At 33.4% G+C, this 23,852-nt stretch overlaps 19 protein-coding genes and 1 pseudogene across 19 annotated transcripts; 12 read left to right on the plus strand and 8 right to left on the minus strand.

The window, feature by feature from the left end:
- The first annotated feature begins 979 nt into the window (after positions 1-979).
- Positions 980-1,870, plus strand: LOC137583671 (histone H1-like). Its single transcript, XM_068298796.1, has one exon. The coding sequence runs from the start codon at positions 1,009-1,011 to the stop codon at positions 1,774-1,776; it is 768 nt and encodes a 255-aa protein (XP_068154897.1). The 5' UTR covers positions 980-1,008; the 3' UTR covers positions 1,777-1,870.
- A 380-nt stretch (positions 1,871-2,250) lies between these two features.
- On the minus strand, positions 2,251-2,760 carry LOC137583834 (histone H2B). The gene has a single exon (XM_068299022.1). It carries the CDS (start codon positions 2,698-2,700, stop codon positions 2,329-2,331), a length of 372 nt encoding a protein of 123 aa, XP_068155123.1. The 5' UTR covers positions 2,701-2,760; the 3' UTR covers positions 2,251-2,328.
- Positions 2,761-2,893: 133 nt separating this feature from the next.
- On the plus strand, positions 2,894-3,407 carry LOC137583756 (histone H2A). The gene has a single exon (XM_068298900.1). It carries the CDS (start codon positions 2,962-2,964, stop codon positions 3,334-3,336), a length of 375 nt encoding a protein of 124 aa, XP_068155001.1. The 5' UTR covers positions 2,894-2,961; the 3' UTR covers positions 3,337-3,407.
- Positions 3,408-3,772: 365 nt separating this feature from the next.
- Positions 3,773-4,204, minus strand: LOC137586593 (histone H4). Its single transcript, XM_068302693.1, has one exon. It carries the CDS (start codon positions 4,149-4,151, stop codon positions 3,840-3,842), a length of 312 nt encoding a protein of 103 aa, XP_068158794.1. The 5' UTR covers positions 4,152-4,204; the 3' UTR covers positions 3,773-3,839.
- Positions 4,205-4,394: 190 nt separating this feature from the next.
- Positions 4,395-4,962, plus strand: LOC137586583 (histone H3). The gene has a single exon (XM_068302680.1). The coding sequence runs from the start codon at positions 4,451-4,453 to the stop codon at positions 4,859-4,861; it is 411 nt and encodes a 136-aa protein (XP_068158781.1). The 5' UTR covers positions 4,395-4,450; the 3' UTR covers positions 4,862-4,962.
- A 1,180-nt stretch (positions 4,963-6,142) lies between these two features.
- LOC137584522 (histone H1-like) lies at positions 6,143-7,065 on the plus strand. Its single transcript, XM_068299987.1, has one exon. The coding sequence runs from the start codon at positions 6,204-6,206 to the stop codon at positions 6,969-6,971; it is 768 nt and encodes a 255-aa protein (XP_068156088.1). The 5' UTR covers positions 6,143-6,203; the 3' UTR covers positions 6,972-7,065.
- A 406-nt stretch (positions 7,066-7,471) lies between these two features.
- LOC137584678 (histone H2B) lies at positions 7,472-7,957 on the minus strand. The gene has a single exon (XM_068300232.1). It carries the CDS (start codon positions 7,895-7,897, stop codon positions 7,526-7,528), a length of 372 nt encoding a protein of 123 aa, XP_068156333.1. The 5' UTR covers positions 7,898-7,957; the 3' UTR covers positions 7,472-7,525.
- A 163-nt stretch (positions 7,958-8,120) lies between these two features.
- On the plus strand, positions 8,121-8,606 carry LOC137584597 (histone H2A). The gene has a single exon (XM_068300113.1). It carries the CDS (start codon positions 8,161-8,163, stop codon positions 8,533-8,535), a length of 375 nt encoding a protein of 124 aa, XP_068156214.1. The 5' UTR covers positions 8,121-8,160; the 3' UTR covers positions 8,536-8,606.
- Positions 8,607-8,971: 365 nt separating this feature from the next.
- Positions 8,972-9,403, minus strand: LOC137586689 (histone H4). The gene has a single exon (XM_068302822.1). It carries the CDS (start codon positions 9,348-9,350, stop codon positions 9,039-9,041), a length of 312 nt encoding a protein of 103 aa, XP_068158923.1. The 5' UTR covers positions 9,351-9,403; the 3' UTR covers positions 8,972-9,038.
- A 189-nt stretch (positions 9,404-9,592) lies between these two features.
- Positions 9,593-10,161, plus strand: LOC137586679 (histone H3). The gene has a single exon (XM_068302811.1). It carries the CDS (start codon positions 9,650-9,652, stop codon positions 10,058-10,060), a length of 411 nt encoding a protein of 136 aa, XP_068158912.1. The 5' UTR covers positions 9,593-9,649; the 3' UTR covers positions 10,061-10,161.
- Positions 10,162-11,340: 1,179 nt separating this feature from the next.
- Positions 11,341-12,263, plus strand: LOC137586830 (histone H1-like). The gene has a single exon (XM_068303005.1). It carries the CDS (start codon positions 11,402-11,404, stop codon positions 12,167-12,169), a length of 768 nt encoding a protein of 255 aa, XP_068159106.1. The 5' UTR covers positions 11,341-11,401; the 3' UTR covers positions 12,170-12,263.
- Positions 12,264-12,669: 406 nt separating this feature from the next.
- On the minus strand, positions 12,670-13,109 carry LOC137586837 (histone H2B-like; annotated as a pseudogene).
- Positions 13,110-13,288: 179 nt separating this feature from the next.
- LOC137584190 (histone H2A) lies at positions 13,289-13,801 on the plus strand. Its single transcript, XM_068299497.1, has one exon. The coding sequence runs from the start codon at positions 13,356-13,358 to the stop codon at positions 13,728-13,730; it is 375 nt and encodes a 124-aa protein (XP_068155598.1). The 5' UTR covers positions 13,289-13,355; the 3' UTR covers positions 13,731-13,801.
- A 367-nt stretch (positions 13,802-14,168) lies between these two features.
- Positions 14,169-14,600, minus strand: LOC137586728 (histone H4). The gene has a single exon (XM_068302866.1). The coding sequence runs from the start codon at positions 14,545-14,547 to the stop codon at positions 14,236-14,238; it is 312 nt and encodes a 103-aa protein (XP_068158967.1). The 5' UTR covers positions 14,548-14,600; the 3' UTR covers positions 14,169-14,235.
- A 189-nt stretch (positions 14,601-14,789) lies between these two features.
- Positions 14,790-15,358, plus strand: LOC137586721 (histone H3). The gene has a single exon (XM_068302853.1). The coding sequence runs from the start codon at positions 14,847-14,849 to the stop codon at positions 15,255-15,257; it is 411 nt and encodes a 136-aa protein (XP_068158954.1). The 5' UTR covers positions 14,790-14,846; the 3' UTR covers positions 15,258-15,358.
- Positions 15,359-16,538: 1,180 nt separating this feature from the next.
- On the plus strand, positions 16,539-17,461 carry LOC137584266 (histone H1-like). The gene has a single exon (XM_068299621.1). The coding sequence runs from the start codon at positions 16,600-16,602 to the stop codon at positions 17,365-17,367; it is 768 nt and encodes a 255-aa protein (XP_068155722.1). The 5' UTR covers positions 16,539-16,599; the 3' UTR covers positions 17,368-17,461.
- A 406-nt stretch (positions 17,462-17,867) lies between these two features.
- Positions 17,868-18,350, minus strand: LOC137584433 (histone H2B). Its single transcript, XM_068299864.1, has one exon. It carries the CDS (start codon positions 18,291-18,293, stop codon positions 17,922-17,924), a length of 372 nt encoding a protein of 123 aa, XP_068155965.1. The 5' UTR covers positions 18,294-18,350; the 3' UTR covers positions 17,868-17,921.
- Positions 18,351-18,487: 137 nt separating this feature from the next.
- Positions 18,488-19,000, plus strand: LOC137584352 (histone H2A). Its single transcript, XM_068299744.1, has one exon. The coding sequence runs from the start codon at positions 18,555-18,557 to the stop codon at positions 18,927-18,929; it is 375 nt and encodes a 124-aa protein (XP_068155845.1). The 5' UTR covers positions 18,488-18,554; the 3' UTR covers positions 18,930-19,000.
- Positions 19,001-19,363: 363 nt separating this feature from the next.
- On the minus strand, positions 19,364-19,795 carry LOC137586710 (histone H4). The gene has a single exon (XM_068302844.1). The coding sequence runs from the start codon at positions 19,740-19,742 to the stop codon at positions 19,431-19,433; it is 312 nt and encodes a 103-aa protein (XP_068158945.1). The 5' UTR covers positions 19,743-19,795; the 3' UTR covers positions 19,364-19,430.
- A 203-nt stretch (positions 19,796-19,998) lies between these two features.
- Positions 19,999-20,554, plus strand: LOC137586699 (histone H3). The gene has a single exon (XM_068302833.1). The coding sequence runs from the start codon at positions 20,043-20,045 to the stop codon at positions 20,451-20,453; it is 411 nt and encodes a 136-aa protein (XP_068158934.1). The 5' UTR covers positions 19,999-20,042; the 3' UTR covers positions 20,454-20,554.
- Positions 20,555-23,852: the final 3,298 nt, after the last annotated feature.

Raw genomic sequence — 23,852 nt, forward strand, 5'->3', positions numbered from 1 at the left:
TTCGTTCAATAACGGCTGGTGTGCCTCAAGGTTCCTTGTTAGCTCCCATCCTTTATAATATATATCTCGCGGATATGCCTCCTTTCACCAGAAACCCCAACTCGTCTTCAACTGCTTGCGTGCAACCTTTAGTATATGCAGATGATATTTTATTGTTGGCTTCGTCAGCAAGAATGGCTAGTGCAGAAATTGACCTAAATAATTATCTAGATAAGCTTTGTAGATATTTCGTAAAGTGGCGCTTAAAACTCAACACCGGCAAATGCGAATGCTGCATATTTAAAGGTCCCAAACTATCAGATATTTACCAAAACGCTCGAAACTTCGTACCAAAAATATATATCAATGGAAACACCCAGGTAGAAATAAAATCTGAACTAAAATACCTGGGCATAATATACGACCAAAAATTAAACTTTAAAAATCACATAGATCAAAGCCTAAAAAGAGCAAAGTGTCAAATTAGCAAAATCTATCACATATTCAAGCCACTAAAGATAAATCACATTAATTCAAAGCCCGAATTCATATAAACATCCTCCCTTATATATAGAAAACTTATTCAGCTCATCCTAACGTACGGTCCAATTGCTTGGTTTAATATCAAATCCAGGCAAATGGAAGATCTTCGCCTCTTCGAGAGAAGAGTCCTCCGATGGGCTTTGGGTAGTACATCAAGAGACTCTATACCCTAAAACAAAAAGGGGTGAACCCCACAAATTCAAAAAAAAAAAAAAAAAAAAAAAAAAAAAAAAAACAATTAAATTAAAAAAAAAAAAAAAAAAAAAAAAAAAAAAAAAAAAAATTTTTCCCCCCCCCAAAAAAAAAAAAAAAAAAAAAAAAAAAAAAAAAAAAAAAAAAAAAAAAAAAAAAAAAAAAAAAAAAAAAAAAAAAAAAAAAAAAAAAAAAAAAAAAAAAAAAAAAAAACAAAACACAAAAACAAAAAAAAATAAAAATAAAAAAAAAAAAAAATTTTTGTGATATTTTTGTTTGAGAGTAAAGTGCAAAATGTCTGATTCAGTAGCAGCAACATCAGCATCTCCTGTGGCTGCCCCAACAGCACCAGCAACCGCGTCAGTTGATAAGAAGGTGGCTGCCAAAAAAACATCGGCAACGTCTTCAACAAAGGCCAAAAAATCAACTGCTCCACCATCGCATCCACCAACTCAGCAAATGGTAGACGCTTCGATTAAAAACTTAAAAGAACGTGGTGGCTCCTCACTACTGGCAATCAAAAAATATATTAGTGCCACATACAAGTGTGATGCCCAGAAACTTGCACCTTTTATCAAGAGGTACTTAAAGTCAGCTGTTGGAAATGGCAAACTGATCCAAACAAAAGGAAAGGGTGCCTCTGGTTCATTTAAACTGTCTGCTGCCGCTAAAAAGGAACCGAAGACAAAAGTTGCCTCTGTAGAAAAGAAGAACAAACCCAAAAAGGTAACTCAATCAGCAGCAGCTAAAAAGAAAGCAATCGGTAACAAAAAAACAGTTAGTGCTGGCTCTGTTGATAAGAAACCAAAAGCCAAAAAGGCAGTCGCAACCAAAAAGACAGCCGAGAAAAAGAAAAGTGAAAAGGTAAAGGTAAAGGATGCAAAGAAAACAGGAACTGTGAAAACCAAACCTGTCGCATCAAAGGCTAAGTCAAGTTCAACTAAGCCGAAAGCTAAAACTGTTGCCGTATCATCGGCTAAACCAAAAAAGGCAACCAAAAAGGCGGCTGCTCCTGCTACCGTCAAGAAGCCAAAAGCCAAGACAACTGCTGCCAAGAAGTAAATAAATAATACTTTATTGCAATCGTAATATTGAAAAAATTTTAGATATCGAATACGATAATCTAATCATTTTCTTTAAACACAGCCCTTATCAGGGCTACAATTCTATATAACAAGAGAGAAAAAAATAATTCAAATTTCAAATATGTCATTTACATATATTCATACATACATATAAAAAAAAATTTAATTGTACGAGTAACTTTGATTTAATCCAGATGCATTTTTTTTTAGTTTTAACTTGCGATTAATTCAAATTCAAATTTCAAATATGTCATTTACATAATATTTATACATACATACATACATATAAAAAAAATTTAATTGTACGAGTAATTTTGATTTAATCCAGATACATTTTTTTTTAGTTTTAACTTGCGATTAACTGAAATGGCTAAAATAAAAATAACAATATTTCTTAGCCACATAACTACTGGCTGTATGTAATTTGAAATATTAATTGAAAATACGTTAATTCTTTTTTAATATAATATTGTGGCCCTGAAAAGGGCTTTTTTTTTTTAATAAGGAAGCGTGTTTAAGATAGGGACATTTATTTTGAGCTGGTATACTTGGTAACAGCTTTTGTTCCCTCACTAACAGCGTGCTTAGCGAGCTCACCGGGCAAAAGCAAACGGACAGCCGTTTGGATTTCGCGACTTGTGATGGTCGACCTCTTGTTGTAGTGGGCCAAGCGGGAGGCCTCAGCAGCAATACGTTCAAAAATGTCGTTCACAAAGCTGTTCATTATGCTCATCGCTTTTGAAGATATACCAGTGTCTGGGTGGACTTGCTTTAACACTTTGTAAATGTAAATAGCATAGCTCTCCTTACGCTTGCGCTTCTTCTTTTTGTCATTCTTGGTGATGTTCTTTTGAGCCTTGCCAGCCTTCTTGGCTGCCTTTCCACTAGTTTTTGGTGGCATTTCTCACTTCAAATTCAATAAATTTAATTTCACAAAACACAATTCACTTTTACCAAATGCCACGATTAGTGTGTCTGCAATTTATACATTTTTTTTGTGCATCGCTTTCTGGATAAATATAATTATTGAGTACCAACCCCTAGTTGAACCAACGTGTCGTTGGAAAAGGTATAAATAAAACGACAATGTACCACATCACATCAACATTTGTGTGTGAAAAGTGAACAGTGTGTAAAAAAGAAAAAAGAAAAAAATTGAAAAATGTCTGGTCGTGGTAAAGGTGGCAAAGTGAAGGGAAAGGCAAAATCTCGCTCGAACCGAGCTGGGCTTCAGTTTCCTGTTGGCCGTATTCACCGTTTACTCCGTAAAGGAAATTATGCCGAGCGTGTTGGTGCTGGCGCTCCAGTTTATTTAGCTGCCGTTATGGAATATTTGGCTGCTGAAGTACTTGAGTTGGCTGGTAATGCTGCTCGAGACAACAAAAAGACCAGAATTATACCTCGTCATCTACAATTGGCCATTCGCAACGATGAGGAGTTAAACAAATTGCTTTCTGGCGTAACCATTGCACAGGGTGGTGTGCTGCCTAACATTCAGGCTGTTCTGCTGCCCAAGAAAACCGAAAAGAAGGCTTAAATCAATTAATATTTGCTTTAAAATTTTACAACTTTGTACATACAACAAACATAAAACAACCGTCCTTTTCAGGACGACCAAAAAATTAAAAGAAATTAATACAGTTTTCGATCCATACATATAAATTGTTTTTGTATATGTAAGGCCAGCCTTACGAATAAATATGTGCATATGTATGTGACCATTTGCTTTATTTATTTACATTAGAGATCAAAATTCATGCATATTCAATACATTTGTTACTTTCATCGAAGGTGACACATCAGATAATTTTATAATAATAATTTTATTTTATAAATTCGGTTCTTGTGCCACTAAAATTAAGCAGATTTTGTGCATTAATTCTACTTTTTTTTATTTGTATAAATATTTGTTTATGTATGTTTTTTTTTTTTTTTTTTTTTTTTCTCTCTCTTTTGATTAATAATTTTAGTGGTCCTGAAAAGGACCGATTTTTTGAAGGGCATAGTTTGTAGTAAATACACTTTGGTTTTATAATTATTTTAACCGCCGAAACCATAAAGAGTGCGGCCCTGTCTCTTCAATGCGTATACAACATCCATGGCAGTGACTGTCTTCCTTTTGGCATGTTCCGTGTAGGTTACTGCATCGCGGATTACATTTTCAAGAAAAACCTTAAGGACACCACGAGTTTCCTCATAGATAAGACCAGAAATTCGCTTAACACCGCCACGACGAGCCAAACGGCGAATAGCGGGTTTCGTGATACCTTGGATATTATCACGCAACACTTTACGATGACGCTTAGCACCACCCTTTCCCAATCCTTTTCCACCTTTGCCACGACCAGTCATTTTTATTTTTCACTTTTCACTATAAACGCACTGCACAAGAGTCAGAAATAAACTAATGCTGTATCTGTTGCCATCGCTTCTATTTATACCAAAAATCAAGAAAACACGAGCGAGTGAGCAATAGTTTGCCTCTCGCTCAGATGGTTCGTCAGAAAGTGAACGCGTATGTTTTTCTCTCTTTCTCTTTCTAACCCACCCTGATTTTGCTATAAAAGCAGGCACCAAACGAGCTGGCTTGTTTATTGTGTTTTAAACAGTGAAGAGTGAACATTAAAAAAAAAAAAAAGTGTAGTGAAAACATGGCTCGTACAAAGCAAACTGCTCGAAAATCGACTGGTGGCAAGGCGCCAAGGAAGCAGCTGGCTACTAAAGCAGCACGTAAGAGCGCTCCAGCAACCGGTGGTGTAAAGAAACCACATCGTTACCGTCCCGGAACTGTTGCCCTCCGTGAAATCCGCCGTTACCAGAAAAGCACAGAACTGCTTATTCGCAAATTGCCATTCCAGCGTTTAGTGCGTGAAATCGCTCAGGACTTCAAGACCGACTTGCGTTTCCAGAGTTCTGCAGTTATGGCTTTACAAGAAGCTAGCGAAGCCTATTTGGTTGGCCTCTTTGAAGATACTAACTTGTGTGCAATCCATGCCAAACGAGTGACCATAATGCCTAAGGATATTCAACTAGCCAGACGTATTCGAGGCGAGCGTGCTTAAATTAAATCTACTCGTGTAGTTACCGTCAGAGTAACTATTTCGAACACAATTTTAACGCAAAGCGCATTTTTATTACAAATCGGTCCTTTTCAGGACCACAACTAGTCATGTCGATATTGAGATTATCATTTCCCAAATTAAACTTAATTTTTTATTCAATGTGTTTTATTCGGTGATGATTTGAAACATATTAATAATATATTACATATATAATATACATATATGTATGTATATGTCATTAATTGGTTTTTTTAGTTATTATTAAACCGTTATATCTGGCATATAATGGTTATATACTAGTCATATACATAATATTATCCAGCTTTAATATTAAACAATATTTGTTTATGTTTTCTGTCAATAATATATATGTATATCGATTTAAACTAAATAAATTTATAATTAACTTTGGTTTTTATCTACTAATCAAAAAGCATATTAACATTATAGTAATTTGTAAAAATTTATAAAAACACAAAAAATCATATTTGCTTTTTAAATTATCTAAATAAAATTAAACTACAAAAAATTATTTTTTTTCTATCCTACTCGATTTGTTGAATTCCTAGGATTAGGATTTTTAAATGATTAATAAAACGTATTGTTGTTTTATTATTTTGTCTTTTAATCAACAACAGTTTATAAAAGTTCATTAATTTAGTGGTCTACTAATAATAATGATTAAAATAGACATTAGCAACAAATCAAATATTAAACCTAATTAAAAAACAATTTTATATATATTAATTTTTGATTTCTTCTTAATGAATATTTTTCTTTTTCAATACCAAAATCTAATATTGCATGGACATTGAAAAATTGTTAATTTTTCACAGCATAGGGTAAATTACAATATGTTATAAAAATACGAAAAAATTAAATAATGTTAAATTTTTTAAACTATATCTAGAGTAAATTGTTGAAATATTATTATAAATAAATAATATTTTAAAATTTTTAATTTTTTTCTATTTTTTATGTAAGGTTACATGGGAAAATTGTATTCTGTAATACATATAGTTCAAATTTGATTGTCTATTCGAAATGAAACCATGAAATTATATAAAAAAGAATGTTGGAATATAAATTCTACAACAATTATTAATATAAGGGGAGAATAATTTTAATAAATTTTGTTATTATTAAGCATAAAAACAGCAATATACGAGTACTATTTAACAAAACTAAAACATCTTAATCGTCCAATACCAAAAACATGTTCATACGGCCGTCCTCCTCGATTCTCATTCGAATGAAGGCCCATGTCATAGCGAAATTTTCATACAATTATTATAGTAAAAAGTGTATTTGGTGATATTTTTGTTTGAGAGTAAAGTGCAAAATGTCTGATTCAGTAGCAGCAACATCAGCATCTCCTGTGGCTGCCCCAACAGCACCAGCAACCGCGTCAGTTGATAAGAAGGTGGCTGCCAAAAAAACATCGGCAACGTCTTCAACAAAGGCCAAAAAATCAACTGCTCCACCATCGCATCCACCAACTCAGCAAATGGTAGACGCTTCGATTAAAAACTTAAAAGAACGTGGTGGCTCCTCACTACTGGCAATCAAAAAATATATTAGTGCCACATACAAGTGTGATGCCCAGAAACTTGCACCTTTTATCAAGAGGTACTTAAAGTCAGCTGTTGGAAATGGCAAACTGATCCAAACAAAAGGAAAGGGTGCCTCTGGTTCATTTAAACTGTCTGCTGCCGCTAAAAAGGAACCGAAGACAAAAGTTGCCTCTGTAGAAAAGAAGAACAAACCCAAAAAGGTAACTCAATCAGCAGCAGCTAAAAAGAAAGCAATCGGTAACAAAAAAACAGTTAGTGCTGGCTCTGTTGATAAGAAACCAAAAGCCAAAAAGGCAGTCGCAACCAAAAAGACAGCCGAGAAAAAGAAAAGTGAAAAGGTAAAGGTAAAGGATGCAAAGAAAACAGGAACTGTGAAAACCAAACCTGTCGCATCAAAGGCTAAGTCAAGTTCAACTAAGCCGAAAGCTAAAACTGTTGCCGTATCATCGGCTAAACCAAAAAAGGCAACCAAAAAGGCGGCTGCTCCTGCTACCGTCAAGAAGCCAAAAGCCAAGACAACTGCTGCCAAGAAGTAAATAAATAATACTTTATTGCAATCGTAATATTGAAAAAATTTTAGATATCGAATACGATAATCTAATCATTTTCTTTAAACACAGCCCTTATCAGGGCTACAATTCTATATAACAAGAGAGAAAAAAATAATTCAAATTTCAAATATGTCATTTACATATATTCATACATACATATAAAAAAAAATTTAATTGTACGAGTAACTTTGATTTAATCCAGATGCATTTTTTTTTAGTTTTAACTTGCGATTAATTCAAATTCAAATTTCAAATATGTCATTTACATAATATTTATACATACATACATACATATAAAAAAAATTTAATTGTACGAGTAATTTTGATTTAATCCAGATACATTTTTTTTTAGTTTTAACTTGCGATTAACTGAAATGGCTAAAATAAAAATAACAATATTTCTTAGCCACATAACTACTGGCTGTATGTAATTTGAAATATTAATTGAAAATACGTTAATTCTTTTTTAATATAATATTGTGGCCCTGAAAAGGGCCTTTTTTTTTTTTAATAAGGAAGCGTGTTTAAGATAGGGACATTTATTTTGAGCTGGTATACTTGGTAACAGCTTTTGTTCCCTCACTAACAGCGTGCTTAGCGAGCTCACCGGGCAAAAGCAAACGGACAGCCGTTTGGATTTCGCGACTTGTGATGGTCGACCTCTTGTTGTAGTGGGCCAAGCGGGAGGCCTCAGCAGCAATACGTTCAAAAATGTCGTTCACAAAGCTGTTCATTATGCTCATCGCTTTTGAAGATATACCAGTGTCTGGGTGGACTTGCTTTAACACTTTGTAAATGTAAATAGCATAGCTCTCCTTACGCTTGCGCTTCTTCTTTTTGTCATTCTTGGTGATGTTCTTTTGAGCCTTGCCAGCCTTCTTGGCTGCCTTTCCACTAGTTTTTGGTGGCATTTCTCACTTCAAATTCAATAAATTTAATTTCACAAAACACAATTCACTTTTACCAAATGCCACGATTAGTGTGTCTGCAATTTATACATTTTTTTTGTGCATCGCTTTCTGGATAAATATAATTATTGAGTACCAACCCCTAGTTGAACCAACGTGTCGTTGGAAAAGGTATAAATAAAACGACAATGTACCACATCACATCAACATTTGTGTGTGAAAAGTGAACAGTGTGTAAAAAAAAAAAAAAAGAAAAAAATTGAAAAATGTCTGGTCGTGGTAAAGGTGGCAAAGTGAAGGGAAAGGCAAAATCTCGCTCGAACCGAGCTGGGCTTCAGTTTCCTGTTGGCCGTATTCACCGTTTACTCCGTAAAGGAAATTATGCCGAGCGTGTTGGTGCTGGCGCTCCAGTTTATTTAGCTGCCGTTATGGAATATTTGGCTGCTGAAGTACTTGAGTTGGCTGGTAATGCTGCTCGAGACAACAAAAAGACCAGAATTATACCTCGTCATCTACAATTGGCCATTCGCAACGATGAGGAGTTAAACAAATTGCTTTCTGGCGTAACCATTGCACAGGGTGGTGTGCTGCCTAACATTCAGGCTGTTCTGCTGCCCAAGAAAACCGAAAAGAAGGCTTAAATCAATTAATATTTGCTTTAAAATTTTACAACTTTGTACATACAACAAACATAAAACAACCGTCCTTTTCAGGACGACCAAAAAATTAAAAGAAATTAATACAGTTTTCGATCCATACATATAAATTGTTTTTGTATATGTAAGGCCAGCCTTACGAATAAATATGTGCATATGTATGTGACCATTTGCTTTATTTATTTACATTAGAGATCAAAATTCATGCATATTCAATACATTTGTTACTTTCATCGAAGGTGACACATCAGATAATTTTATAATAATAATTTTATTTTATAAATTCGGTTCTTGTGCCACTAAAATTAAGCAGATTTTGTGCATTAATTCTACTTTTTTTTATTTGTATAAATATTTGTTTATGTATGTTTTTTTTTTTTTTTTTTTTTTTTCTCTCTCTTTTGATTAATAATTTTAGTGGTCCTGAAAAGGACCGATTTTTTGAAGGGCATAGTTTGTAGTAAATACACTTTGGTTTTATAATTATTTTAACCGCCGAAACCATAAAGAGTGCGGCCCTGTCTCTTCAATGCGTATACAACATCCATGGCAGTGACTGTCTTCCTTTTGGCATGTTCCGTGTAGGTTACTGCATCGCGGATTACATTTTCAAGAAAAACCTTAAGGACACCACGAGTTTCCTCATAGATAAGACCAGAAATTCGCTTAACACCGCCACGACGAGCCAAACGGCGAATAGCGGGTTTCGTGATACCTTGGATATTATCACGCAACACTTTACGATGACGCTTAGCACCACCCTTTCCCAATCCTTTTCCACCTTTGCCACGACCAGTCATTTTTATTTTTCACTTTTCACTATAAACGCACTGCACAAGAGTCAGAAATAAACTAATGCTGTATCTGTTGCCATCGCTTCTATTTATACCAAAAATCAAGAAAACACGAGCGAGTGAGCAATAGTTTGCCTCTCGCTCAGATGGTTCGTCAGAAAGTGAACGCGTATGTTTTTCTCTCTTTCTCTTTCTAACCCACCCTGATTTTGCTATAAAAGCAGGCACCAAACGAGCTGGCTTGTTTATTGTGTTTTAAACAGTGAAGAGTGAACATTAAAAAAAAAAAAAAGTGTAGTGAAAACATGGCTCGTACAAAGCAAACTGCTCGAAAATCGACTGGTGGCAAGGCGCCAAGGAAGCAGCTGGCTACTAAAGCAGCACGTAAGAGCGCTCCAGCAACCGGTGGTGTAAAGAAACCACATCGTTACCGTCCCGGAACTGTTGCCCTCCGTGAAATCCGCCGTTACCAGAAAAGCACAGAACTGCTTATTCGCAAATTGCCATTCCAGCGTTTAGTGCGTGAAATCGCTCAGGACTTCAAGACCGACTTGCGTTTCCAGAGTTCTGCAGTTATGGCTTTACAAGAAGCTAGCGAAGCCTATTTGGTTGGCCTCTTTGAAGATACTAACTTGTGTGCAATCCATGCCAAACGAGTGACCATAATGCCTAAGGATATTCAACTAGCCAGACGTATTCGAGGCGAGCGTGCTTAAATTAAATCTACTCGTGTAGTTACCGTCAGAGTAACTATTTCGAACACAATTTTAACGCAAAGCGCATTTTTATTACAAATCGGTCCTTTTCAGGACCACAACTAGTCATGTCGATATTGAGATTATCATTTCCCAAATTAAACTTAATTTTTTATTCAATGTGTTTTATTCGGTGATGATTTGAAACATATTAATAATATATTACATATATAATATACATATATGTATGTATATGTCATTAATTGGTTTTTTTAGTTATTATTAAACCGTTATATCTGGCATATAATGGTTATATACTAGTCATATACATAATATTATCCAGCTTTAATATTAAACAATATTTGTTTATGTTTTCTGTCAATAATATATATGTATATCGATTTAAACTAAATAAATTTATAATTAACTTTGGTTTTTATCTACTAATCAAAAAGCATATTAACATTATAGTAATTTGTAAAAATTTATAAAAACACAAAAAATCATATTTGCTTTTTAAATTATCTAAATAAAATTAAACTACAAAAAATTATTTTTTTTCTATCCTACTCGATTTGTTGAATTCCTAGGATTAGGATTTTTAAATGATTAATAAAACGTATTGTTGTTTTATTATTTTGTCTTTTAATCAACAACAGTTTATAAAAGTTCATTAATTTAGTGGTCTACTAATAATAATGATTAAAATAGACATTAGCAACAAATCAAATATTAAACCTAATTAAAAAACAATTTTATATATATTAATTTTTGATTTCTTCTTAATGAATATTTTTCTTTTTCAATACCAAAATCTAATATTGCATGGACATTGAAAAATTGTTAATTTTTCACAGCATAGGGTAAATTACAATATGTTATAAAAATACGAAAAAATTAAATAATGTTAAATTTTTTAAACTATATCTAGAGTAAATTGTTGAAATATTATTATAAATAAATAATATTTTAAAATTTTTAATTTTTTCTATTTTTTATGTAAGGTTACATGGGAAAATTGTATTCTGTAATACATATAGTTCAAATTTGATTGTCTATTCGAAATGAAACCATGAAATTATATAAAAAAGAATGTTGGAATATAAATTCTACAACAATTATTAATATAAGGGGAGAATAATTTTAATAAATTTTGTTATTATTAAGCATAAAAACAGCAATATACGAGTACTATTTAACAAAACTAAAACATCTTAATCGTCCAATACCAAAAACATGTTCATACGGCCGTCCTCCTCGATTCTCATTCGAATGAAGGCCCATGTCATAGCGAAATTTTCATACAATTATTATAGTAAAAAGTGTATTTGGTGATATTTTTGTTTGAGAGTAAAGTGCAAAATGTCTGATTCAGTAGCAGCAACATCAGCATCTCCTGTGGCTGCCCCAACAGCACCAGCAACCGCGTCAGTTGATAAGAAGGTGGCTGCCAAAAAAACATCGGCAACGTCTTCAACAAAGGCCAAAAAATCAACTGCTCCACCATCGCATCCACCAACTCAGCAAATGGTAGACGCTTCGATTAAAAACTTAAAAGAACGTGGTGGCTCCTCACTACTGGCAATCAAAAAATATATTAGTGCCACATACAAGTGTGATGCCCAGAAACTTGCACCTTTTATCAAGAGGTACTTAAAGTCAGCTGTTGGAAATGGCAAACTGATCCAAACAAAAGGAAAGGGTGCCTCTGGTTCATTTAAACTGTCTGCTGCCGCTAAAAAGGAACCGAAGACAAAAGTTGCCTCTGTAGAAAAGAAGAACAAACCCAAAAAGGTAACTCAATCAGCAGCAGCTAAAAAGAAAGCAATCGGTAACAAAAAAACAGTTAGTGCTGGCTCTGTTGATAAGAAACCAAAAGCCAAAAAGGCAGTCGCAACCAAAAAGACAGCCGAGAAAAAGAAAAGTGAAAAGGTAAAGGTAAAGGATGCAAAGAAAACAGGAACTGTGAAAACCAAACCTGTCGCATCAAAGGCTAAGTCAAGTTCAACTAAGCCGAAAGCTAAAACTGTTGCCGTATCATCGGCTAAACCAAAAAAGGCAACCAAAAAGGCGGCTGCTCCTGCTACCGTCAAGAAGCCAAAAGCCAAGACAACTGCTGCCAAGAAGTAAATAAATAATACTTTATTGCAATCGTAATATTGAAAAAATTTTAGATATCGAATACGATAATCTAATCATTTTCTTTAAACACAGCCCTTATCAGGGCTACAATTCTATATAACAAGAGAGAAAAAAATAATTCAAATTTCAAATATGTCATTTACATATATTCATACATACATATAAAAAAAAATTTAATTGTACGAGTAACTTTGATTTAATCCAGATGCATTTTTTTTTAGTTTTAACTTGCGATTAATTCAAATTCAAATTTCAAATATGTCATTTACATAATATTTATACATACATACATACATATAAAAAAAATTTAATTGTACGAGTAATTTTGATTTAATCCAGATACATTTTTTTTTAGTTTTAACTTGCGATTAACTGAAATGGCTAAAATAAAAATAACAATATTTCTTAGCCACATAACTACTGGCTGTATGTAATTTGAAATATTAATTGAAAATACGTTAATTCTTTTTTAATATAATATTGTGGCCCTGAAAAGGGCCTTTTTTTTTTTTAATAAGGAAGCGTGTTTAAGATAGGGACATTTATTTTGAGCTGGTATACTTGGTAACAGCTTTTGTTCCCTCACTAACAGCGTGCTTAGCGAGCTCACCGGGCAAAAGCAAACGGACAGCCGTTTGGATTTCGCGACTTGTGATGGTCGACCTCTTGTTGTAGTGGGCCAAGCGGGAGGCCTCAGCAGCAATACGTTCAAAAATGTCGTTCACAAAGCTGTTCATTATGCTCATCGCTTTTGAAGATATACCAGTGTCTGGGTGGACTTGCTTTAACACTTTGTAAATGTAAATAGCATAGCTCTCCTTACGCTTGCGCTTCTTCTTTTGTCATTCTTGGTGATGTTCTTTTGAGCCTTGCCAGCCTTCTTGGCTGCCTTTCCACTAGTTTTTGGTGGCATTTCTCACTTCAAATTCAATAAATTTAATTTCACAAAACACAATTCACTTTTACCAAATGCCACGATTAGTGTGTCTGCAATTTATACATTTTTTTTGTGCATCGCTTTCTGGATAAATATAATTATTGAGTACCAACCCCTAGTTGAACCAACGTGTCGTTGGAAAAGGTATAAATAAAACGACAATGTACCACATCACATCAACATTTGTGTGTGAAAAGTGAACAGTGTGTAAAAAAGAAAAAAGAAAAAAATTGAAAAATGTCTGGTCGTGGTAAAGGTGGCAAAGTGAAGGGAAAGGCAAAATCTCGCTCGAACCGAGCTGGGCTTCAGTTTCCTGTTGGCCGTATTCACCGTTTACTCCGTAAAGGAAATTATGCCGAGCGTGTTGGTGCTGGCGCTCCAGTTTATTTAGCTGCCGTTATGGAATATTTGGCTGCTGAAGTACTTGAGTTGGCTGGTAATGCTGCTCGAGACAACAAAAAGACCAGAATTATACCTCGTCATCTACAATTGGCCATTCGCAACGATGAGGAGTTAAACAAATTGCTTTCTGGCGTAACCATTGCACAGGGTGGTGTGCTGCCTAACATTCAGGCTGTTCTGCTGCCCAAGAAAACCGAAAAGAAGGCTTAAATCAATTAATATTTGCTTTAAAATTTTACAACTTTGTACATACAACAAACATAAAACAACCGTCCTTTTCAGGACGACCAAAAAATTAAAAGAAATTAATACAGTTTTCGATCCATACATATAAATTGTTTTTGTATATGTAAGGCCAGCCTTACGAATAAATATGTGCATATGTATGTGACCATTTGCTTTATTTATTTACATTAGAGATCAAAATTCATGCATATTCAATACATTTGTTACTTTCATCGAAGGTGACACATCAGATAATTTTATAATAATAATTTTATTTTATAAATTCGGTTCTTGTGCCACTAAAATTAAGCAGATTTTGTGCATTAATTCTACTTTTTTTTATTTGTATAAATATTTGTTTATGTATGTTTTTTTTTTTTTTTTTTTTTTTTTTCTCTCTCTTTTGATTAATAATTTTAGTGGTCCTGAAAAGGACCGATTTTTTGAAGGGCATAGTTTGTAGTAAATACACTTTGGTTTTATAATTATTTTAACCGCCGAAACCATAAAGAGTGCGGCCCTGTCTCTTCAATGCGTATACAACATCCATGGCAGTGACTGTCTTCCTTTTGGCATGTTCCGTGTAGGTTACTGCATCGCGGATTACATTTTCAAGAAAAACCTTAAGGACACCACGAGTTTCCTCATAGATAAGACCAGAAATTCGCTTAACACCGCCACGACGAGCCAAACGGCGAATAGCGGGTTTCGTGATACCTTGGATATTATCACGCAACACTTTACGATGACGCTTAGCACCACCCTTTCCCAATCCTTTTCCACCTTTGCCACGACCAGTCATTTTTATTTTTCACTTTTCACTATAAACGCACTGCACAAGAGTCAGAAATAAACTAATGCTGTATCTGTTGCCATCGCTTCTATTTATACCAAAAATCAAGAAAACACGAGCGAGTGAGCAATAGTTTGCCTCTCGCTCAGATGGTTCGTCAGAAAGTGAACGCGTATGTTTTTCTCTCTTTCTCTTTCTAACCCACCCTGATTTTGCTATAAAAGCAGGCACCAAACGAGCTGGCTTGTTTATTGTGTTTTAAACAGTGAAGAGTGAACATTAAAAAAAAAAAAAAGTGTAGTGAAAACATGGCTCGTACAAAGCAAACTGCTCGAAAATCGACTGGTGGCAAGGCGCCAAGGAAGCAGCTGGCTACTAAAGCAGCACGTAAGAGCGCTCCAGCAACCGGTGGTGTAAAGAAACCACATCGTTACCGTCCCGGAACTGTTGCCCTCCGTGAAATCCGCCGTTACCAGAAAAGCACAGAACTGCTTATTCGCAAATTGCCATTCCAGCGTTTAGTGCGTGAAATCGCTCAGGACTTCAAGACCGACTTGCGTTTCCAGAGTTCTGCAGTTATGGCTTTACAAGAAGCTAGCGAAGCCTATTTGGTTGGCCTCTTTGAAGATACTAACTTGTGTGCAATCCATGCCAAACGAGTGACCATAATGCCTAAGGATATTCAACTAGCCAGACGTATTCGAGGCGAGCGTGCTTAAATTAAATCTACTCGTGTAGTTACCGTCAGAGTAACTATTTCGAACACAATTTTAACGCAAAGCGCATTTTTATTACAAATCGGTCCTTTTCAGGACCACAACTAGTCATGTCGATATTGAGATTATCATTTCCCAAATTAAACTTAATTTTTTATTCAATGTGTTTTATTCGGTGATGATTTGAAACATATTAATAATATATTACATATATAATATACATATATGTATGTATATGTCATTAATTGGTTTTTTTAGTTATTATTAAACCGTTATATCTGGCATATAATGGTTATATACTAGTCATATACATAATATTATCCAGCTTTAATATTAAACAATATTTGTTTATGTTTTCTGTCAATAATATATATGTATATCGATTTAAACTAAATAAATTTATAATTAACTTTGGTTTTTATCTACTAATCAAAAAGCATATTAACATTATAGTAATTTGTAAAAATTTATAAAAACACAAAAAATCATATTTGCTTTTTAAATTATCTAAATAAAATTAAACTACAAAAAATTATTTTTTTTCTATCCTACTCGATTTGTTGAATTCCTAGGATTAGGATTTTTAAATGATTAATAAAACGTATTGTTGTTTTATTATTTTGTCTTTTAATCAACAACAGTTTATAAAAGTTCATTAATTTAGTGGTCTACTAATAATAATGATTAAAATAGACATTAGCAACAAATCAAATATTAAACCTAATTAAAAAACAATTTTATATATATTAATTTTTGATTTCTTCTTAATGAATATTTTTCTTTTTCAATACCAAAATCTAATATTGCATGGACATTGAAAAATTGTTAATTTTTCACAGCATAGGGTAAATTACAATATGTTATAAAAATACGAAAAAAATTAAATAATGTTAAATTTTTTAAACTATATCTAGAGTAAATTGTTGAAATATTATTATAAATAAATAATATTTTAAAATTTTTAATTTTTTCTATTTTTTATGTAAGGTTACATGGGAAAATTGTATTCTGTAATACATATAGTTCAAATTTGATTGTCTATTCGAAATGAAACCATGAAATTATATAAAAAAGAATGTTGGAATATAAATTCTACAACAATTATTAATATAAGGGGAGAATAATTTTAATAAATTTTGTTATTATTAAGCATAAAAACAGCAATATACGAGTACTATTTAACAAAACTAAAACATCTTAATCGTCCAATACCAAAAACATGTTCATACGGCCGTCCTCCTCGATTCTCATTCGAATGAAGGCCCATGTCATAGCGAAATTTTCATACAATTATTATAGTAAAAAGTGTATTTGGTGATATTTTTGTTTGAGAGTAAAGTGCAAAATGTCTGATTCAGTAGCAGCAACATCAGCATCTCCTGTGGCTGCCCCAACAGCACCAGCAACCGCGTCAGTTGATAAGAAGGTGGCTGCCAAAAAAACATCGGCAACGTCTTCAACAAAGGCCAAAAAATCAACTGCTCCACCATCGCATCCACCAACTCAGCAAATGGTAGACGCTTCGATTAAAAACTTAAAAGAACGTGGTGGCTCCTCACTACTGGCAATCAAAAAATATATTAGTGCCACATACAAGTGTGATGCCCAGAAACTTGCACCTTTTATCAAGAGGTACTTAAAGTCAGCTGTTGGAAATGGCAAACTGATCCAAACAAAAGGAAAGGGTGCCTCTGGTTCATTTAAACTGTCTGCTGCCGCTAAAAAGGAACCGAAGACAAAAGTTGCCTCTGTAGAAAAGAAGAACAAACCCAAAAAGGTAACTCAATCAGCAGCAGCTAAAAAGAAAGCAATCGGTAACAAAAAAACAGTTAGTGCTGGCTCTGTTGATAAGAAACCAAAAGCCAAAAAGGCAGTCGCAACCAAAAAGACAGCCGAGAAAAAGAAAAGTGAAAAGGTAAAGGTAAAGGATGCAAAGAAAACAGGAACTGTGAAAACCAAACCTGTCGCATCAAAGGCTAAGTCAAGTTCAACTAAGCCGAAAGCTAAAACTGTTGCCGTATCATCGGCTAAACCAAAAAAGGCAACCAAAAAGGCGGCTGCTCCTGCTACCGTCAAGAAGCCAAAAGCCAAGACAACTGCTGCCAAGAAGTAAATAAATAATACTTTATTGCAATCGTAATATTGAAAAAATTTTAGATATCGAATACGATAATCTAATCATTTTCTTTAAACACAGCCCTTATCAGGGCTACAATTCTATATAACAAGAGAGAAAAAAATAATTCAAATTTCAAATATGTCATTTACATATATTCATACATACATATAAAAAAAAATTTAATTGTACGAGTAACTTTGATTTAATCCAGATGCATTTTTTTTTAGTTTTAACTTGCGATTAATTCAAATTCAAATTTCAAATATGTCATTTACATAATATTTATACATACATACATACATATAAAAAAAATTTAATTGTACGAGTAATTTTGATTTAATCCAGATACATTTTTTTTTAGTTTTAACTTGCGATTAACTGAAATGGCTAAAATAAAAATAACAATATTTCTTAGCCACATAACTACTGGCTGTATGTAATTTGAAATATTAATTGAAAATACGTTAATTCTTTTTTAATATAATATTGTGGCCCTGAAAAGGGCCTTTTTTTTTTTTAATAAGGAAGCGTGTTTAAGATAGGGACATTTATTTTGAGCTGGTATACTTGGTAACAGCTTTTGTTCCCTCACTAACAGCGTGCTTAGCGAGCTCACCGGGCAAAAGCAAACGGACAGCCGTTTGGATTTCGCGACTTGTGATGGTCGACCTCTTGTTGTAGTGGGCCAAGCGGGAGGCCTCAGCAGCAATACGTTCAAAAATGTCGTTCACAAAGCTGTTCATTATGCTCATCGCTTTTGAAGATATACCAGTGTCTGGGTGGACTTGCTTTAACACTTTGTAAATGTAAATAGCATAGCTCTCCTTACGCTTGCGCTTCTTCTTTTTGTCATTCTTGGTGATGTTCTTTTGAGCCTTGCCAGCCTTCTTGGCTGCCTTTCCACTAGTTTTTGGTGGCATTTCTCACTTCAAATTCAATAAATTTAATTTCACAAAACACAATTCACTTTTACCAAATGCCACGATTAGTGTGTCTGCAATTTATACATTTTTTTTGTGCATCGCTTTCTGGATAAATATAATTATTGAGTACCAACCCCTAGTTGAACCAACGTGTCGTTGGAAAAGGTATAAATAAAACGACAATGTACCACATCACATCAACATTTGTGTGTGAAAAGTGAACAGTGTGTAAAAAAGAAAAAAGAAAAAAATTGAAAAATGTCTGGTCGTGGTAAAGGTGGCAAAGTGAAGGGAAAGGCAAAATCTCGCTCGAACCGAGCTGGGCTTCAGTTTCCTGTTGGCCGTATTCACCGTTTACTCCGTAAAGGAAATTATGCCGAGCGTGTTGGTGCTGGCGCTCCAGTTTATTTAGCTGCCGTTATGGAATATTTGGCTGCTGAAGTACTTGAGTTGGCTGGTAATGCTGCTCGAGACAACAAAAAGACCAGAATTATACCTCGTCATCTACAATTGGCCATTCGCAACGATGAGGAGTTAAACAAATTGCTTTCTGGCGTAACCATTGCACAGGGTGGTGTGCTGCCTAACATTCAGGCTGTTCTGCTGCCCAAGAAAACCGAAAAGAAGGCTTAAATCAATTAATATTTGCTTTAAAATTTTACAACTTTGTACATACAACAAACATAAAACAACCGTCCTTTTCAGGACGACCAAAAAATTAAAAGAAATTAATACAGTTTTCGATCCATACATATAAATTGTTTTTGTATATGTAAGGCCAGCCTTACGAATAAATATGTGCATATGTATGTGACCATTTGCTTTATTTATTTACATTAGAGATCAAAATTCATGCATATTCAATACATTTGTTACTTTCATCGAAGGTGACACATCAGATAATTTTATAATAATAATTTTATTTTATAAATTCGGTTCTTGTGCCACTAAAATTAAGCAGATTTTGTGCATTAATTCTACTTTTTTTTATTTGTATAAATATTTGTTTATGTATGTTTTTTTTTTTTTTTTTTTTTTCTCTCTCTTTTGATTAATAATTTTAGTGGTCCTGAAAAGGACCGATTTTTTGAAGGGCATAGTTTGTAGTAAATACACTTTGGTTTTATAATTATTTTAACCGCCGAAACCATAAAGAGTGCGGCCCTGTCTCTTCAATGCGTATACAACATCCATGGCAGTGACTGTCTTCCTTTTGGCATGTTCCGTGTAGGTTACTGCATCGCGGATTACATTTTCAAGAAAAACCTTAAGGACACCACGAGTTTCCTCATAGATAAGACCAGAAATTCGCTTAACACCGCCACGACGAGCCAAACGGCGAATAGCGGGTTTCGTGATACCTTGGATATTATCACGCAACACTTTACGATGACGCTTAGCACCACCCTTTCCCAATCCTTTTCCACCTTTGCCACGACCAGTCATTTTTATTTTTCACTTTTCACTATAAACGCACTGCACAAGAGTCAGAAATAAACTAATGCTGTATCTGTTGCCATCGCTTCTATTTATACCAAAAATCAAGAAAACACGAGCGAGTGAGCAATAGTTTGCCTCTCGCTCAGATGGTTCGTCAGAAAGTGAACGCGTATGTTTTTCTCTCTTTCTCTTTCTAACCCACCCTGATTTTGCTATAAAAGCAGGCACCAAACGAGCTGGCTTGTTTATTGTGTTTTAAACAGTGAAGAGTGAACATTAAAAAAAAAAAAAAAGTGTAGTGAAAACATGGCTCGTACAAAGCAAACTGCTCGAAAATCGACTGGTGGCAAGGCGCCAAGGAAGCAGCTGGCTACTAAAGCAGCACGTAAGAGCGCTCCAGCAACCGGTGGTGTAAAGAAACCACATCGTTACCGTCCCGGAACTGTTGCCCTCCGTGAAATCCGCCGTTACCAGAAAAGCACAGAACTGCTTATTCGCAAATTGCCATTCCAGCGTTTAGTGCGTGAAATCGCTCAGGACTTCAAGACCGACTTGCGTTTCCAGAGTTCTGCAGTTATGGCTTTACAAGAAGCTAGCGAAGCCTATTTGGTTGGCCTCTTTGAAGATACTAACTTGTGTGCAATCCATGCCAAACGAGTGACCATAATGCCTAAGGATATTCAACTAGCCAGACGTATTCGAGGCGAGCGTGCTTAAATTAAATCTACTCGTGTAGTTACCGTCAGAGTAACTATTTCGAACACAATTTTAACGCAAAGCGCATTTTTATTACAAATCGGTCCTTTTCAGGACCACAACTAGTCATGTCGATATTGAGATTATCATTTCCCAAATTAAACTTAATTTTTTATTCAATGTGTTTTATTCGGTGATGATTTGAAACATATTAATAATATATTACATATATAATATACATATATGTATGTATATGTCATTAATTGGTTTTTTTAGTTATTATTAAACCGTTATATCTGGCATATAATGGTTATATACTAGTCATATACATAATATTATCCAGCTTTAATATTAAACAATATTTGTTTATGTTTTCTGTCAATAATATATATGTATATCGATTTAAACTAAATAAATTTATAATTAACTTTGGTTTTTATCTACTAATCAAAAAGCATATTAACATTATAGTAATTTGTAAAAATTTATAAAAACACAAAAAATCATATTTGCTTTTTAAATTATCTAAATAAAATTAAACTACAAAAAATTATTTTTTTTCTATCCTACTCGATTTGTTGAATTCCTAGGATTAGGATTTTTAAATGATTAATAAAACGTATTGTTGTTTTATTATTTTGTCTTTTAATCAACAACAGTTTATAAAAGTTCATTAATTTAGTGGTCTACTAATAATAATGATTAAAATAGACATTAGCAACAAATCAAATATTAAACCTAATTAAAAAACAATTTTATATATATTAATTTTTGATTTCTTCTTAATGAATATTTTTCTTTTTCAATACCAAAATCTAATATTGCATGGACATTGAAAAATTGTTAATTTTTCACAGCATAGGGTAAATTACAATATGTTATAAAAATACGAAAAAATTAAATAATGTTAAATTTTTTAAACTATATCTAGAGTAAATTGTTGAAATATTATTATAAATAAATAATATTTTAAAATTTTTAATTTTTTCTATTTTTTATGTAAGGTTACATGGGAAAATTGTATTCTGTAATACATATAGTTCAAATTTGATTGTCTATTCGAAATGAAACCATGAAATTATATAAAAAAGAATGTTGGAATATAAATTCTACAACAATTATTAATATAAGGGGAGAATAATTTTAATAAATTTTGTTATTATTAAGCATAAAAACAGCAATATACGAGTACTATTTAACAAAACTAAAACATCTTAATCGTCCAATACCAAAAACATGTTCATACGGCCGTCCTCCTCGATTCTCATTCGAATGAAGGCCCATGTCATAGCGAAATTTTCATACAATTATTATAGTAAAAAGTGTATTTGGTGATATTTTTGTTTGAGAGTAAAGTGCAAAATGTCTGATTCAGTAGCAGCAACATCACTTTCCTCGGCAGTGAAATCAAACACGCTCTTATCTATAAAAGAAAAGAGAAAAAAAAAAAAAAAAAAAAAAAAAAAAAAAAAAAAAAAAAAAAAAAAAAAAAAAAAAAAAAAAAAAAAAAAAAAAAATAAACCTTAAAATAAAAAAAAAAAAAAAAAAAAAAAAAAAAAAAAAAAAAAAAAAAAAAAAAAAAAAAGTCAATTCAACAAAAAAGCTTGTGTGCGGGGGCAAACCAAACCCTGGTGTGCAAAAGCTGCCGTCCAATGTGGGTGATGTGAAAAAAAAAAAAAAAAAAAAAAAAAAGAAAAAAAATAAAAAAAAAAGGGGGGAAAAAAAAAAAAAAAAAAAAATTAAAATGGAACTGACGGTCTTTTTACTCGTGTTGAGAGTAGGGGGGACAAACTTTAGAAAAGTACAAAATATCACAAGAACAACATGACGAAGCAAGCGCCGGAAAAAAAGCGCCCCAAAAAAAAAAAAAAAAAAAAAAAAAAAAAAAAAAAAAAAAAAAAAAAAAAAAAAAAAAAAAAAAAAAAAAAAATCATCTTCTTACTCGTCCGAGAGGAAAAAATAAAAAAAAAAAAAAAAAAAAAAAAAAAAAAAAAAAAAAAAAAAAAAAAAAAAAAAAAAAAAAAAAAAAAAAAAAAAAAAAAAAAAAAAAAAAAAAAAAAAAAAAAAAAAAAAAAAAAAGTCAACAACAACTACAACAAAGTCAACAACAACATCAACAAGCGCAGCAGCAATATCAGCAGCTACTTCAGCAACAACAGCATGCTCAAAACATTAAAAATCAACATAAAAAACTCGGCATATCATCAAATATTAAACAACTGATTGGCAATAAATATGCGCCATTAGTCTTTCCTGATGAAGAGTCCGAAGAAGCCTCAGATTTAGATTCAGAAACCGATTTTCCCGCTTTAAAGAAGGCACCTAAGGGAAAGCCTAGACGAACCAATAAGAAAAATAAGCCGTCATTAAACACGGCTGATTGTATGGAAATTGACAATCAGGAAGTACTGGCTAAGCAAGACGGGGCATCAGCATCGCCAAGACCAGTAGGATCTGCAACTACATCAAAAGTGGCTGCCAATTCAGTGATGGAGCCAAGAAGCACATTAGCGGCACCTCCCCGTGAAGCGAAAATAGGTCTAAAAACTCAAATACCAATAATAGCTATATACAACCAAAACGTAAAAGAAATTATCGGTAAGTTGAGCAAATTCATAGCAGACCAAAACTTTACCATTAACGTAATAAATAAAAATCTTATGCACATACAAGTTTTTAACCTGGAAGACTTTGACAAAACCAAATATTTTTTCAAAAGCCTTAGCCAAAACTTCTATTCATACACCCCAAAAGAACTGAAACCTCATAGTGTAATAATAAAAAAACTACCTCAGTCGGTATATGATGCAAAAGAAATACAGAAGGCCCTTATCTCTTGCCTACCTGAACAAAAGATACTATCGGTGAAGCCATTTAAAAAGAGTCTCTGGTTAGTACAGCTTGCTAAATCCGAGAATGTCAAACAAATCTATAGCATTAGAACCCTATTAAACTGCCGGATTGTAATTGAAAATTTAAAGCCCAATCCAAACGAAATAAAACAATGTTATAAATGCCAGCGTTTCACACACACCGCCAGCAACTGCGAAATGCAATACCGTTGCGTCAAGTGTACAGAGCCGCATGAGCCTGGCAAGTGCAAAATTACAAAATCAGAAAGTCCGTCCGAAGAAAATAAAACACAATGCGTTAACTGTAGCGGGCAACATACCGCCAATGCCAAAATATGCCCTGTCCGAATAGCCCGAATGGAGGCACTTAAAAAGAAACAACAAACGTCCATCCAACATATAAATCAAACCTTGCAAAATGCAAAAAAATTCATTATCCAAAAACACTGCATCATATGCAGCAGTCCTCCAAAACAAAAAGCCAGCAAACCCCAAAACTAAGCCCAAGAATCTAGCAATAGAACCTCAGGCAAACGTTTTTTCTTTTCAAAAACTCAATGACGATGCA

This window comes from Drosophila tropicalis, unplaced genomic scaffold (assembly GCF_018151085.1).
Source record: "Drosophila tropicalis isolate 14030-0801.00 unplaced genomic scaffold, ASM1815108v1 contig_1009, whole genome shotgun sequence".
Lineage (NCBI taxonomy): Eukaryota > Metazoa > Arthropoda > Insecta > Diptera > Drosophilidae > Drosophila > Drosophila tropicalis.

Bases quoted from the DNA above. Each gene is read 5' to 3' on its own strand.
- LOC137583834 (XM_068299022.1), bottom strand. From the start codon at position 2,700: ATGCCACCAAAAACTAGTGGAAAGGCAGCCAAGAAGGCTGGCAAGGCT.
- LOC137584190 (XM_068299497.1), top strand. From the start codon at position 13,356: ATGTCTGGTCGTGGTAAAGGTGGCAAAGTGAAGGGAAAGGCAAAATCT.
- LOC137584597 (XM_068300113.1), top strand. From the start codon at position 8,161: ATGTCTGGTCGTGGTAAAGGTGGCAAAGTGAAGGGAAAGGCAAAATCT.
- LOC137583756 (XM_068298900.1), top strand. From the start codon at position 2,962: ATGTCTGGTCGTGGTAAAGGTGGCAAAGTGAAGGGAAAGGCAAAATCT.
- LOC137586583 (XM_068302680.1), top strand. From the start codon at position 4,451: ATGGCTCGTACAAAGCAAACTGCTCGAAAATCGACTGGTGGCAAGGCG.
- LOC137586830 (XM_068303005.1), top strand. From the start codon at position 11,402: ATGTCTGATTCAGTAGCAGCAACATCAGCATCTCCTGTGGCTGCCCCA.
- LOC137584433 (XM_068299864.1), bottom strand. From the start codon at position 18,293: ATGCCACCAAAAACTAGTGGAAAGGCAGCCAAGAAGGCTGGCAAGGCT.
- LOC137584266 (XM_068299621.1), top strand. From the start codon at position 16,600: ATGTCTGATTCAGTAGCAGCAACATCAGCATCTCCTGTGGCTGCCCCA.
- LOC137584522 (XM_068299987.1), top strand. From the start codon at position 6,204: ATGTCTGATTCAGTAGCAGCAACATCAGCATCTCCTGTGGCTGCCCCA.
- LOC137586721 (XM_068302853.1), top strand. From the start codon at position 14,847: ATGGCTCGTACAAAGCAAACTGCTCGAAAATCGACTGGTGGCAAGGCG.
- LOC137586710 (XM_068302844.1), bottom strand. From the start codon at position 19,742: ATGACTGGTCGTGGCAAAGGTGGAAAAGGATTGGGAAAGGGTGGTGCT.
- LOC137586679 (XM_068302811.1), top strand. From the start codon at position 9,650: ATGGCTCGTACAAAGCAAACTGCTCGAAAATCGACTGGTGGCAAGGCG.
- LOC137586728 (XM_068302866.1), bottom strand. From the start codon at position 14,547: ATGACTGGTCGTGGCAAAGGTGGAAAAGGATTGGGAAAGGGTGGTGCT.
- LOC137583671 (XM_068298796.1), top strand. From the start codon at position 1,009: ATGTCTGATTCAGTAGCAGCAACATCAGCATCTCCTGTGGCTGCCCCA.
- LOC137586689 (XM_068302822.1), bottom strand. From the start codon at position 9,350: ATGACTGGTCGTGGCAAAGGTGGAAAAGGATTGGGAAAGGGTGGTGCT.
- LOC137584352 (XM_068299744.1), top strand. From the start codon at position 18,555: ATGTCTGGTCGTGGTAAAGGTGGCAAAGTGAAGGGAAAGGCAAAATCT.
- LOC137586699 (XM_068302833.1), top strand. From the start codon at position 20,043: ATGGCTCGTACAAAGCAAACTGCTCGAAAATCGACTGGTGGCAAGGCG.
- LOC137586593 (XM_068302693.1), bottom strand. From the start codon at position 4,151: ATGACTGGTCGTGGCAAAGGTGGAAAAGGATTGGGAAAGGGTGGTGCT.
- LOC137584678 (XM_068300232.1), bottom strand. From the start codon at position 7,897: ATGCCACCAAAAACTAGTGGAAAGGCAGCCAAGAAGGCTGGCAAGGCT.